The 13,673-nt window shown below is 42.7% G+C and overlaps 1 protein-coding gene across 1 annotated transcript in view; it reads left to right on the forward strand.

The window, feature by feature from the left end:
- Positions 9,684-13,673, forward strand: part of LOC109844352 — a 4,480-nt gene continuing 490 nt past the window's right edge. Inside the window, exons 1-2 of the mRNA XM_020413349.1 lie at positions 9,684-10,431; positions 13,532-13,673. The exon at positions 13,532-13,673 is cut by the window's right edge and continues 490 nt beyond it. Of these exons, the coding sequence (XP_020268938.1) occupies positions 9,781-10,431; positions 13,532-13,673 (793 nt within the window). The 5' untranslated portion in view covers positions 9,684-9,780. The remainder of the gene's footprint in view (positions 10,432-13,531) is intronic.

Below are 13,673 nucleotides of genomic sequence, written 5' to 3' on the forward strand. Positions count from 1 at the left end.
CGTAACCCACGCCCCTTCCGGTTTTTTGATAATAATCCGGAGGTTTTCCTTCAGGAGTGAGAGACATCCAGATCGGTGTTCGTCTTCCCTTCCCGAAGTTCAGGCCCTGTTTCTCATTAAAATCATATCCCATTCGTTTCATTAAGTACTTAGAATTGGGTTCATGGTAATGGAATTGGGGAACTCCGTCGTCTTCCTCCGAACTTCCTCGTTTGAGTTGTTCGGGTTTGACTTTACCAAAATAGATCGGCTTCTGCCCTCTCCTTTTGGATGGGACTTTGAAGAAAGCCTTCTGTACGTCTCTGTGCGTCCTCCACTTCTTCATCCGAAGCGAAAGATGACTGGATTGGTAAGGTGAGTGACGCCTCGGTGCACAGTACGTGCCATGGGTTGGTACCTGCACTAGAATCGTTCTCTATTTGTTTATTGTTAAGAGAGACATCAGACAAGTACGCTAAAATGAAATCTTCATTAATGCACCACTCGCCCCCACTCGGTACATCATTATTACTCTCACCCTGACCCATTACATCAAAGTTTAACTCCCAAGGACAATCTTCATCGGGGTCTGGCTCGATGTCAGCTTCATTACCGCTGTCCACATCTTCTTTCTCTTGGGATTCCAAATAGAAGACGGAGTCGGTGTGGAAGTTTTCTACTCCTCGGAAGGGGTATTTCTCTGCGATCAAGGTTCTGACTTCGCCCTTGTCATTGGCGTATTTCATAACCTGATGCAAAGTAGATGGGACAATGCGGTTTGCATGTATCCATGGTCGTCCTAGCAAAAGGTTGTAGGACGTGTCCGCATCTATGATGTAGCATGCTACCTCAGACTTGAGATCTCCGATCTGGCATCTGAGTTTGATCTTTCCCAGGGGTCGGGTACTGTTTGCATTGAACCCGAAGATAGTAGTCTGGGTGGTGTGCAGCCGGTGCATGGGAATCCCTAGGACCTGCATGACCCTGTAGGGCATGATACTAAGCGCTGAGCCCGGGTCAACTTGAACACGACTGATTTCGGAGGATCCGATATATCCTGTGTAGTACAGTGGTCGGTCATGTTCATGTTTGACCTGCATGTCTTCTTGCGTGAACGATATGCAGGGTAGACTCCTCGCCGCTTGCAGACATTGTAGACACGTTTGATCATCAGAGGCTTCGGGAGCCGGGGTGACTTGGGTGATGAAGCTCTCTGTATTCTTCAGGGCTTCAATCAGAGCTTCCTTGGTAGTTTTGGATAACCTTAGGAGCTCATATAAAGTAATCCTGGCCGGTATGTTGGCCAGCTGCGCCATGACGTTGAATTGGAAGGGAGCGCTCGACTCTCCAGTTTCCTGGTGGAGATTTCTGTGGAATCGGAGCTCCTTCTGTTTTCCTTTGTCTACTGGCTTTTTCGGAACAGAACCCCCAGCGTCTTGGGGCTGTTCCACGACCTCTGGAGCGTTCTGGCCATAATCTCTCAGGTAAGCTTTTCCTGACCGAGTGCCAGGATTGCCTTCTGGGTATGCCGCTAGAACAATCCTCTCCTCTTCTGAATCAGTAAGAGGCTTGAGGTGGTCATCATCTTCAGTAATGGAGGGGCTAATCATGTTGGAAGACTTAGCCTTGCCTCCCTTCTTTTTGGACGGGGTGTTCGTCCATTGTTGATCTCCCAGCAGATCAGGATGGACCCACATGATTTCCCCTTTTGGGGTAGTGAGGGGCACCAACCCCCTGTCCTTCTGACTATGCAAGTCAGCATTCTTCAGACGTATTTCTCCCTTGCGAATGGGGACGACGCCGTCCGTCGTTACTACCGGGGGAAAATCACCAAATTGGACCGCTATCATATTAGTAGATACGGTCTTCTGCTCTGGCTTCAGTGTGAGCACATTAGCGTTCACCAGATTCTGTAAGATGTCTTTGAAGACATAGCACTTTTTGGTAGGATGTCCAAGGAATCTGTGATAACGACAATAGCTGGGGTCATCCACTTTCCCTGCTTCATCCGGCTTCCTGACCTCAGGCAATTGCAGCTTGTTGTTCTTTCGAAGCAATTGGAATAATGTATCCACGTGCTCCTCTTTGAACGAATACTGCTTGGGCGCTCTTTGCTGATTTGGCGCTTTGCCCTGCTTGTTCGGCGGTGGAACTCGCGTGTAGTCGGCCGCCAAGGTCTCCTTCCCCTTAGACCGTTGGGCGTTGTTCTGGTTGCGTTGCTGATTTTGCTGCTGCGGCTTGGGTTGTGGCACTTCTTCGGCTTTGACCCGCGCCACTATTTCTTCAGCTTGTTCTCCTTGTGAGACTAGTTGTCTCCAGGAGCGACATTCTGCCACCCCCATTTGAGCAAGGAGCTGGGTCTGCAGGTTGTGCCTGCAAGTTTCAACCAGAGTTGATTGGGTCATACCTGAGGGGCATCGCAATGCCATGCTGCGGAATCTCTCCACATAGGTTTTGATGGACTCTCCTTTCCTTTGCTTAGTGGCAAGAAGAGTTGGGACCGAGACCTCCGTGTCGTCCTCAAAGAATCTGGCCAAGAATAGCCTTTCTAGGTCTACCCATTTCTGGATAGATCCGGCAGGCAATTTCATGAACCATTCGAAGGCGACACCCTTAAGGGTACCGATGAACAGCCTGGTCAGGATGGCGTCGTTTGCTACTACATCCCCAGTTTGGGACTTGAAGTAGTAAATGTGCTGATTTGGCGATCCTGTACCATCGAACGGTTGTAAGGTAGGGGCCTTAAACTTCGGTGGGTAGGGAGCTGTATCCCACTCAGCAGGGTAAGGTCGCACTACCCCTTCTTCGCGGAGCTCGCTTCTGTTGGCGATTGCGTTAAGGCGAGCCTCCAGCTCATCCACCTTAGTAGATTGAGGGTGCAGTTCTTTCTCGATCTCCCTCTCACCCTCGGAAGAGGATCCCAGATTGTGAGTCTCACGATCTAAATATTCGTGCACTTTTTGTTTTCCCTTTGAAGTTGTTCTCCGGGAAGACTCAGGTTTGTGCCCTTTTTCAGCAAGAAGCTGAGCCAACATATCCTTCAATTGGAGAAGTGTCTCCTGTTGCGCCTGGAGCATGACATGATGTTCGTCCACTCTTTTGGCGATGTCTTCGTGATTCCCTGACATGTAAGCGGAGACCTCGCGTGCTCCAACAGAGCTTGACGATTGAGATTCAGCTATTGCTGAATGTTCTTCACTTGTTGTAATGCCTTTGGCTAACTTTTGATAGTCAACCGGGCGAATAGCTCCTGTTCGAGTCCGAGTATTCTGATATACTCCTTCGAACTGGTCACAAATTTCTCGGACAGTTGGCGGATGACTCTCTTGTGACTCGTCGGAATCAGTATGCGAGGCCTTCCCTCGGCCGATCATGTTGATAGTGACCTGAGGGTATTCCGCTTCAACTGTCTTCTTTCTGTTGCGGCGTTGTCGTTTGGCAGGTCTAACGACATTCGTCAACCTGTCGAATACAGACTGCCGAGGTGTTGTTGCACAACAAGGGCATTCTGACAAGACTGCTGAGATAAGCCTCTCACATTGACATGGGTGAGCTGTTTGTGCTGCTGATTTTCCTCTCGACAACAGTTCCCGCAGATCAGGAACTTGGGAGGAAACTTTCCCCGGACTTGGAGGTGGAGTTGGAACCCCCTGCCCTTGGGTAGGTGAGATTGGTTCTTGTCGAACGTGAATTTTAAAGCCACGCTGACTTTTCTGAACCTGACGGACCTCTTGAAGATCGCGTTCCTGAGAAATAACGCGAGGGTCGCGTTTGAAAACACTAGGCCGAGGCCTGCGTTTAAATGATGAACCTGACCTCTGAGGGTCAAGTTTTGGTTGAACGCGCCCCTGAGGGTCGCGTTTGGTTGGTGAAACAGACTCCTGAGAGTCATGCTTCGTTTGAACGCGCACCTGAGGGTCGCGTTTAGTTGGTGAAACAGACTCCTGAGAGTCATGCTTCGTTTGAACGCGCACCTGAGGGTCACGTTTAATTTGTGAAACAGACTCCTGAGAGTCATGTTCAATTGGAACGCGCCTATGAGGGTCGCATCCTAACTGTTTAAATGTTTGATCATTCAATTTGTGGACCTTTCGTTCATGGAAGGAATCGAAAGGGGATTTTGGTTTTGGTCCTAACTGATTAAAGGTTTGGCCAAATGGACAGTGAGACGATCCTAACTGTTTAAAGGTTTGATCGTTCAATTTGTGGACCTCTCGTTCATGGAACGAATCGAGAGGGGATTTTGGCTTTGGTCCTAACTATAACTACTAAAAATAAATAATGATAGGAGCTAATCCGAAACTCCATCAACCTATTACTCTCCATGCGCCTGATTTGCTGCATGAATAGAGGAGAAACAACAAGCGTCAAAGCGCTAGCGAGATCATCTCCACCGCCCCCAGGGGGAGGGGGTTAGGAGTATATAAGAAAATACGAGTTAGTACACACACACACACACACACACACACACACTGTATGGATTTTTGATTCCTTTGATCTCGGTTACAACTTGATTACAAAAGAGAGGAAAACGAATTTGGTTTTCCCCTTTGTTTAAAACTGGGTTCTTCTTGGCAGCGATGGAGTGCTTCCTTCGATTGATTGCGTCGAACTTGCTCTCCGTTGACGATCCGACCGTCTTTATCTCGTGGGAACGATGAACTTTCGTGGAAAGTTTTATGAATAACTCTGAATGAGTTTAAGAACTCTGAATGAGTTTGAACTCTGTGAATAGAGTTGTTGGAACCGAAAATTCGGTTAAGGATCAAGCTGTTTTTCTGTTATTGAAGGATCCTCTCAGATTTGATCTTCTGAGGTTGATTCAAAAATCCTATCTCCAAGGATTTCGTTGATGTCGTTGCCGAATCTCCAAACCCGAGTGGTTTTTATGATAAAGAATCCAACCTCTGATCTGATTATCAAAAATCCGATCCTTTAACTCTGTCGAGTTTGTTTGAGAACTGAAAATCTCCAACCTGTATGGTTTAGATCTCTTGAATCCAACCTGTGTGGTTCAGATGCCAAAAATCCAACCCGTTGCTCTGTTGGGTTCGTTGAGCTTTTATAGGGGGATAAGAGGTTGTAACTGACCCCTATATCTGCTCCTACGTGGGTGAAAATCCCCTCATAACGTGGGATAAACGGTTTTGGAACCGTTCGACTTATGTTTGAATAAGTCAAACGCCCATTCTGGCGTTTAGAACTCAACTTCGTGTTCTTTGAATTGAGACGCGAAGTTGGGTGTTAGCTGAACACCATTGAACGCGAGGGTCGCTCGCGTTTGGCTTGTGCATTGACGACGCGAGGGTCGTCGTTGGTTGAACACCATTGAACGCGAGGGTCGCTCGCGTTTGGCTTGTGCATTGTCGACGCGAGGGTCGCTGTTGGTTGAACACCATTGAACGCGAGGGTCGCTCGCGTTTGGCTTGTGCATTGACGACGCGGAGGTCGCCTTCATTTCTAAAGTGGTGACGCGGGAATGACATCCGCGTCTCAGAATGAGCTATTTGACTTGTAGCTTCTTCTGTGGTGCATTGCAAGGACCGTTGTTCAGTAATCCTGGCTTTTAGCTGTTGTGGAGTGTGAAAGTCGTCAGATTGTAACTTTCACTGTAGATTGTGAAGACTGCTGAATAGAGTTTTCATCCGTCGTCGGAAGTGTCGTTGAATTGTAACTCTTCTCGATCTATGTGAAAAGCCCTCCATTCGCAACTTTCGTTCACCGACCCGAAAGCTATTTGATTGTAGCTTTCGTTGTAGGAGCTAGACGGGAATCAACATCCATAGTGTCTTAAAGATGAATATTCGCCCATAGCTCTCTATCAAGCAACTCACCAACTGAGTCCAACTTTTTATTTCTGAAATCGTCCCACTGCTCATCAGCATCTCTAATAGTTGCTATGATATTAGCCATGCTGTTGTCACAGCCATCAAGATCAATCATCTCAGAAGTGAGGTCGCGTTTGTGGCAATTGTGGAGTTGCGGATGCAGTGATTGGGAAGTCGTCTGATTGTGACATCCGTTGTCGGAGCTTGTTTGAATAAGCTATCTATTGTGATTTTTAGACAGCCTACAAACACCATAACAGAAGTGATACTGAACTCGAATGTGTTTTATCTTTGAATGAAATGATGGATTTCTTACCAAATTTAAAGCACTCTGGCTGTCACAAAACAGAGAAATCTTTTTTTGTTCATGCCTGAGTTCCTCCAGTATCATTCTCAATCACATTACCTCTTTACTAGCTTGTGCCAGGAAGCTGCTGAATCTAGACGTCAGAAATCAGTAAATCTTTTTCTGCCTTCATCAACAGTGGTTGCTCCACTGTTTAAAGTTTCGCCATCGTCTGATGTGCTGACAACACATCATTGAGATGTTGATGGCTCTGAAGACTTTTTATCACCACTTATTTTATTGTGCCAGCACTCTGATTTCACATGCCCACTTTTTCCACAATTATAGCATTTGATATTCTTCTTACTTCTTGATTTTGATCTACTATAGGCATGACTTCCACTGGAGCCACGTTTCGTTGATCTTCCTCTCATCACTGATAAGGCCTCCGCTTGTTGCGAACTCGCATGCTTATCTTCCTTGTTCTTGCGCCGATTTTCTTCCTCCAGAACGCCTGCTGGAATAACGTCGAAGACTAGATAGTTCATAAGGACGTTGTTTATTAGATTGAAGATGAGCTGATCATACGAATTAGGTAGACTTTGAAGTAGAAGCTCTGCACATTCATTCACACTGATTGTATGCCCCAACGTTATGAGTTGGGAGAATAGTGTATTCAGGGTGTTGATGTGGTCGGTCATTGATGTAGATTCCGCCATCCTTAGAGTGTAAAGTCTTCTTTTTAAGAAGATTTTGTTGTGTAGGGATTTGACCTCATATAGCTTTGTTAGAGTATCCTAGATCTCCTTTGTTATCTTCTTCATTCTATGCTTGACAGGACCCAGTCTACTAATGCCAAATAGAGATTTGCAATAGCATTTTCATCCATCTCGTTCTACTTATTATCATTTGTGATGTCGTCCGGCCTTGCATCGATGGCCGCTTGACAATTATCTTTTCTCAAGATAGCACTTATCTTTAACTTCCATAGTGAGAAATTACTCACATTGAATTTATCAATCTCAAACTTTACCGCCATTACTTCTATCATGAATAATAACTTCTACTATTTCATGTGAACAGTAACCATATTTATAAACAGTAATCATATTCATGAATAGTAACCGTACTTGTGAACGATGTCGTACTCGTGAATAGTGCCCAGTGCCTTCAAAGGGTAAATGATAATCTAACTTATTTTTTAATGTGGAGGATCCACCTTTAGTGACAGCTACAGAGCATACGATAAACAGATACACGCACACTAAGACATGCTCTGATACCACTTGTTAGGACAAACCAGGGACCTACTAGAGCAGGTTGTAGTGAATAGTAGTGCAAAAATAATAAAATTGAACACAAAGATTTACGTAAAAAACTTCCTAAATGAATTTGGGTTAAAATCCACGGGTAAGGATAAAATAATCCACTATAAGAAAAAAATTTAGAGTTAAAATTGTTATGGTGTTCACTCGCCTAAGTTACAGTATTTACAAAATAATGCAATAAGAACCCTAGTCAACTCTCAAGAGTTCTAGGCATTCAACTCCTCAATCGAATTTCAAGCTATTGGTACCTTATCAAGAATAAACCCAAGGCACAATCATAGAATCCTCGGCTCCGCCGACTCAACAAGCCGACACTCTGGTGTCGACGTGAAAGGTGATATGAGTCGACACGAGAGATCCTGACCTCCCAGACGAGTCGACATCTTTATATCGACTCAAAAAACGGTTCTTAGCTAGGGCAAGACGATATTCCAACCAGTCGAACAGGCCAACACTCCTGGGTCGACGCAAAAGGCGGTGTCGGTCGACCCTATCATCGAAGACGACCCAACTTAGGGCACTCGATCACTCACTGGGCATTTCTCAGAAACGACTGGAAGGATATTCTCTGTTGTCGACTAAGTTCAGAAATTGGCCCCAGTCTCAAGCCTCTCCCCCACAGCATATGTCAACATCTCAGTCCACCTCGGACAAGCCTCATCCAAACTTTGACCTGATGGGTCTCTATGACTTGTCAGCTCAAATCACTTTCCAGAAAATATGAAGACATCATCTCTCATGCTGAAATAACTCCCCCTCCAGTCGCCAGTCGACATCTGTAAGTGAGGGACGACTCAAAATGCCCACGCGACTTCTGCCACACTCACAAGTCACTTCCCGGATATCGCGAAGACACCATCTCCCATGCTGAAATAACTTCCCCTCCAGTCGCCAGCCAACACCTTAGAGCGAGTGATGACTCACCTTCCAGCTCACACTTTGTCACCGTCATTCTTTATGACCGAAATAACCAGTCTGTCATGGTCATCCACTCTATATATGAAGGCTGTTCACCATCAGAAAGAGGTAACATAATCTAACCTAACAAAAAGCTCTCGGAGCAATTTAAATCTTCCTCTTGATCTAAACCGAGAGATGATCATCTCTAATGCACATAGCGTAAGAACATACAGTTCTAAACTCCGCTCGAGCTTAAGTTCATCAGCTGACTTGACCGTCGGAGGTGCCACGGGGGAACTAGTCCCCGTCCTCTTATGGTTTTGTTCTTCTAGTCTTTGCAGTTGATTCGGATATCCTAGTTCAAGAACCAGACATAAAGTCGAAGAAGGGAGCGGGGCCCTCCGTCATCCTTCATCACCCCGCAACCACCCTCTTCTGGATTAATTGGCTGTTGATATTGAGCATCAACAACAATATCTCTTTATAAGAAGAAACTTTTTCTTTTTTTTCTCTCTCATTCTTTTATATGTGGAGTTATTGTTGTTTCTGGGATGATCACAACTTAAGATTAGAGGAGCTATATATAGGTAATTTTGTGGTAGATGTGCATTGTTGCTACAATAACCGTGGGTGGGTATGTGGTTGATAGCTATTGTAACAGGTAGATGGTTACTGTTACTCAGTAGTAAACAATCTCAGCCTTCAACAATATGGGGTGCTGGGAACTCCAGTTTGGGATTTGGGGAACTATTATTTAGAAGAGGGGACTTGTTGGGAGAGAGAACTGACATGGGTGTTTTTGGGAATTGAAAGATATTTTAGAAATACAGTATAACAAAAAGTTGTATACAAAGAAGTGGGTTTAAAAATAAGTCATGAGGGATATTTTGAATTTAAAGATGATTATGAAAGTGGATGGGTTTCTAAATAAATCAGGGTAAAACCTTGGTTTGAAAAGCAAAAACCTTTATTTTTTTTTAAAATGCACTAAAATGGATCAAATTTGAACGTGGATCCGAATCCGGTCACCAAAGAGGCCCTATGATAAAGCTTTTAAATTATATTTTAACTTTATGGATTTTGTAGGTAATTAATATGTACATCAACTTTTATAAATTGAGAAACCAGAGAGGGATGAATATTTTGACATTTAATGATCAGTTTGATTCTCATAAATGGCTCTCAAAAGGGACAATGGCAAAGTGATAAATGAAATATGTAATTTCTAAGAACATAAGGTTACATGTGTTAATTAGAAGCTTCCCATAATAAATTATTTTCCAAGCAACAAGAAGAAAAAAGGGGGAAATACAAAAGGGAAATTCTCATACGTCTTCTCCCTAAAAGTCTCCTCACGTCCGTTCTCCTTCCTCCTCCTCCTTCATCCCCTTTCTCCTCCTCCTCCTCCTCTTGAATCAAGAAACACAAACAAATAAAAGGGACAATCTCTTTCCACAACATGAAAGCTTCTCAAGTCTCACAACAACAACAACAACAACAACAATTGCAAATTATGCACCTCTTTCCCCAAAACTCCCATCCCCTCCAACTCCTATCATGCTTCCTTCTCTTTGGCATTGGCCTTGCCCTTGGTACCATGTTTAGCTTCTACCTCAAAACAGTTCCCTTCATCTTCCCTCTCCAATCCATCCAAAACTCTCCCCCACCTCCTCTCGATCTCTCTCCTCCTATTGCTCTCTCTCCTCATCCACCTTCATCTCCTCCTCCTCCGCCTTCCATTTCTCCTCCTCCTCCTCCTCCTCTTCCCGTTCCCTCTCTCCCTCCCCCTGCACCGGTAGTACTCCCCCCGCCACCGCGCACACGCCTAAAAGATTTTCTAGAGCCTAAGGATGTAATGCATGAGATGAGCGACGAGGAGCTATTATGGAGGGCTTCCATGGTCCCTAAAATCCCCGTGCATCCTTATCGAAGGATACCGAAGGTTGCCTTCATGTTCTTAGCGCGAGGGGAGCTCCCCTTTGCTCCGTTGTGGGAAAAGTTTTTCCGGGGACATGAAGGGTTGTATAGTATATACTTACATTTGAGCCCGGAGTATAAAGGAAATGTACCAACGGAGTCTGTTTTCTTTGGAAGGAGGATCCCGAGCAAGGTGAGTTTGATAGTTACTTCCTTCAGCTTTTTCATTTTGATTTTAAGATGATTTTAGTATGATCTATGGATTGGTGTAGGATTAAACGGTTTGGGTAGGAGCAAATGGAATTTATTAGGTCGGGTATATTTAATAAATGTAGCTTTAAATTCTTAATTACTATTAAGGATGTGCAAGAATTTTTCTGGTCAATATCAGGAGCCAAAATTGAAAATATAGGTTCTTTGGCATTGACAGCGAATATGAAGGATTTTTCTTCCTCCCCAAAAGTCTTTTTTTGTATAACAACCATGGGCATTCATGCTGCTTGTCCTGATCTTGTTCAATTCATTCAAAGTTTAATATAAATAGTATTAGGTAATCTTTGACAGGTCAAAGTAAAGGAGAGTTACTGGCCTACAATTTAGCCATATGCGAATAGTAGTGGCTGGCTCCTTTAGGGCTTGTTTGGATTGAGGGGAATGAGGGTGAAGGGAAGTTAGGGGAACCATTCACCCCCATTCATCTTGTTTGGGAATACTTAGGAGGTGAAGTTAATTCACCTCCATTCACCTTGGTTCACCCCCTAATAGTATAAAAATTGTTACCCCCCAAATTGGGGTGTAACCAAGGGGAAGGGAATTCCCTTTCCTTCCCTTCCTTTTCCTTCCCTACCCTTCACTCAGTTTCCCTTAACTTCCCTTCACCCCCTACGAATCCAAACAGGCCCTTAGTGAAGGGAACTCTAGCTGGCTTGTAGTGATAATTTATCCAATTGATAATTAATTAATTTGTCTGTTAATTATTCAACACTGAAATTATAAACTGACCCATTGAAAAAGGGGGATTATCTCTTCCATATACATGAAGAGATTGAATGGGTATTAGAGTCACCATTTGATTATTTTTCTCATAACACATCATTTAATTATTAAGAAGATCTCAAAATTAGATATATATAGTTAACATAGAACTCTTCTAATCAAATGATATTTTCATATATCAAGTTATCAAGTTCAATTTTCTTTTTGTAGTTCACTTCCTCTAACCTCTCTCATTCTAAGCTCTATACACCTATGTTAACTTACTCAAAGTATCTATATCAAGTTCAATTTTCTTTTTGGAGAACTTTTGAGTTACTATTTAGTTCAAATTGGGCGTGTGTCGCAGTTGCTTTGCAACCACCTCAACCAAACATTAATGCAAATTTGGCTCAACTTTAATGATTTGTCTCTGCCAATATAGTTTCAAGGCTATAAATTTCTTTGAGTTTCCAATTGAAGGAACTAAGGGCCCTACTACAACATTGCTTTAATTCTTAATTCATCTTTCTCATAAATTCTTTTCTTGGGCAATTTTGCTTCAGTTATATTCCTATATACAGAATATACTTGATTAAAGAGGATGAGTGTACATTATTTAAGGCATTGAAACTTTTTTGAAGCATCTGTATTCTGTAGCTTTTTCATGTAGGATTGATCTAAATAATAAAGTTCTTACAGCGATAATGGCTCTTTAACCTAAATTCCTTCTATTATCAAGAGTCAAACAGAGAAGCTAGGAGAAAAGTTTAAGTGATAAAATAGTTCTAGGAGTCAAGAAATAAGGCCTAATTTATAAATGTTGAGTAGTTATGAGAATCTGATTATCAATTTAGACAATTTTAATTTTTAGCTTTACAAAATGAAAATTAAACTCCTACCTATGATTTGATTTTCTTATTTGTCTACCTTATCTATAAAAGATTATGAGTTGGACCCAAAGTTGTTTAAGACAATGAATATCCATTATCATTTCATATCTTAATTTAATGATCGTGTTGGGATACCGTACAAGCTCTTCTAGGTTGATTTTTTGCCCCCTCTGTTTTTTCCTTTTACTATGCTTTTCCTTTTTGAATAAACATATAGTCAGCTTTTAAATTTAGAATATTTATAATTGAGTTGCTTTCTTTGCTAGTGAATCATACATGGAGTATGGGTGAGTAAAGGGAGCTGATGTGATATAAGTCCCTTAATTATAGCCTCTTTCCTTGATTCTTGTTGCACTTAGCTTAATAAATTACATTTTTTTAATTTATTTTTACCAATTTCTTTGTATCCAAGTAATTACCAACTTTAAATTAATCTCTATGTACTTCACTTAAGAAAATTTTCCATATGAATTATTAATTTGATAACAAGAATTGATCAGGGAGAACTGAGGGGATTGTTGTATGACTCCCGTGGCTTTGACCGGGGAAGCGGATCCTTGACGGGGCCTCCCGTGGTCTTCGAGTTGCCAGGGATCAGATGTTGAGTGGCCTGTGCTCACGAAAAACACGTCAAAGGGCCATGGTTGGTCCATGACAGAGCCTCCCTGATGCTTAAAACAAAGACAGATTGTAGTTGAAAGAAAAAAGCGAAAATGAAATGAAGGGAACTTTCAGCCTTTGGCAGTAAACCCCCAATAACTTTTGCGATTGCAGAAGTTTCTGCATTTTGTGGATAACCCCCATAAATTTGAACCAATATATAGCCCACATAAAAAAATAATTTTGAGGGAGAGTTTCAAAAAATAAAAAATAAAGACACAATTAGGGTTTGGAACCCCAATCTGAACGCGAGAAGAGAATGAATAACAAAGGGAAGAGATTTCTATTTTTAGGGTCGTTGAAAAAAAAATGTCATTAGGAGGGTTTTAATAATTTAAGGGATATTTTGGTATTTTTAAGTCAAGGGAGTCACATCTGGCTGTCATGCCAGATGTAACAGTGGTAACTTTTAGGGTTTTTTTTAATAAAACTTACTGTGCAATTTTGAAAATTATTAGGGTTTACTGCAAAACTCTAAAATTTCATGGAGCTTTCGTGTAATTTACCCTTTAAATTATAAATGCATATGCTTATTTTATTCCAGTAGCAGATCCCAATTGGTTGCTAGCTCGATGTACATGAGATCAGAGATGACGTATTTGACGATACTACAAATTAACAAAGCTATTTCCCCCCTGTTTTTTCATCTTCATCTGTTTTCGCGAGATTAATGACTCAAAGCACCTAATTGTACTGTTAGGATACGTATAATTAACCGATCAATTAATCGTGTATATTTACGATGATGTGATCAATTCGTGTGATCAGGCCGTAGCATGGGGGCATGTGAACATGATAGAGGCAGAGCGGCGGCTCCTCGCCAACGCCCTCCTCGACTTCTCCAACCAGCGCTTCGTCCTGCTGTCGGAGTCCTGCGTCCCGCTCTGGAACTTCCCCACCATCTACTCCT

This window comes from Asparagus officinalis, chromosome 1 (assembly GCF_001876935.1).
Source record: "Asparagus officinalis chromosome 1, Aspof.V1, whole genome shotgun sequence".
NCBI classification, from domain to species: Eukaryota; Viridiplantae; Streptophyta; class Magnoliopsida; order Asparagales; family Asparagaceae; genus Asparagus; species Asparagus officinalis.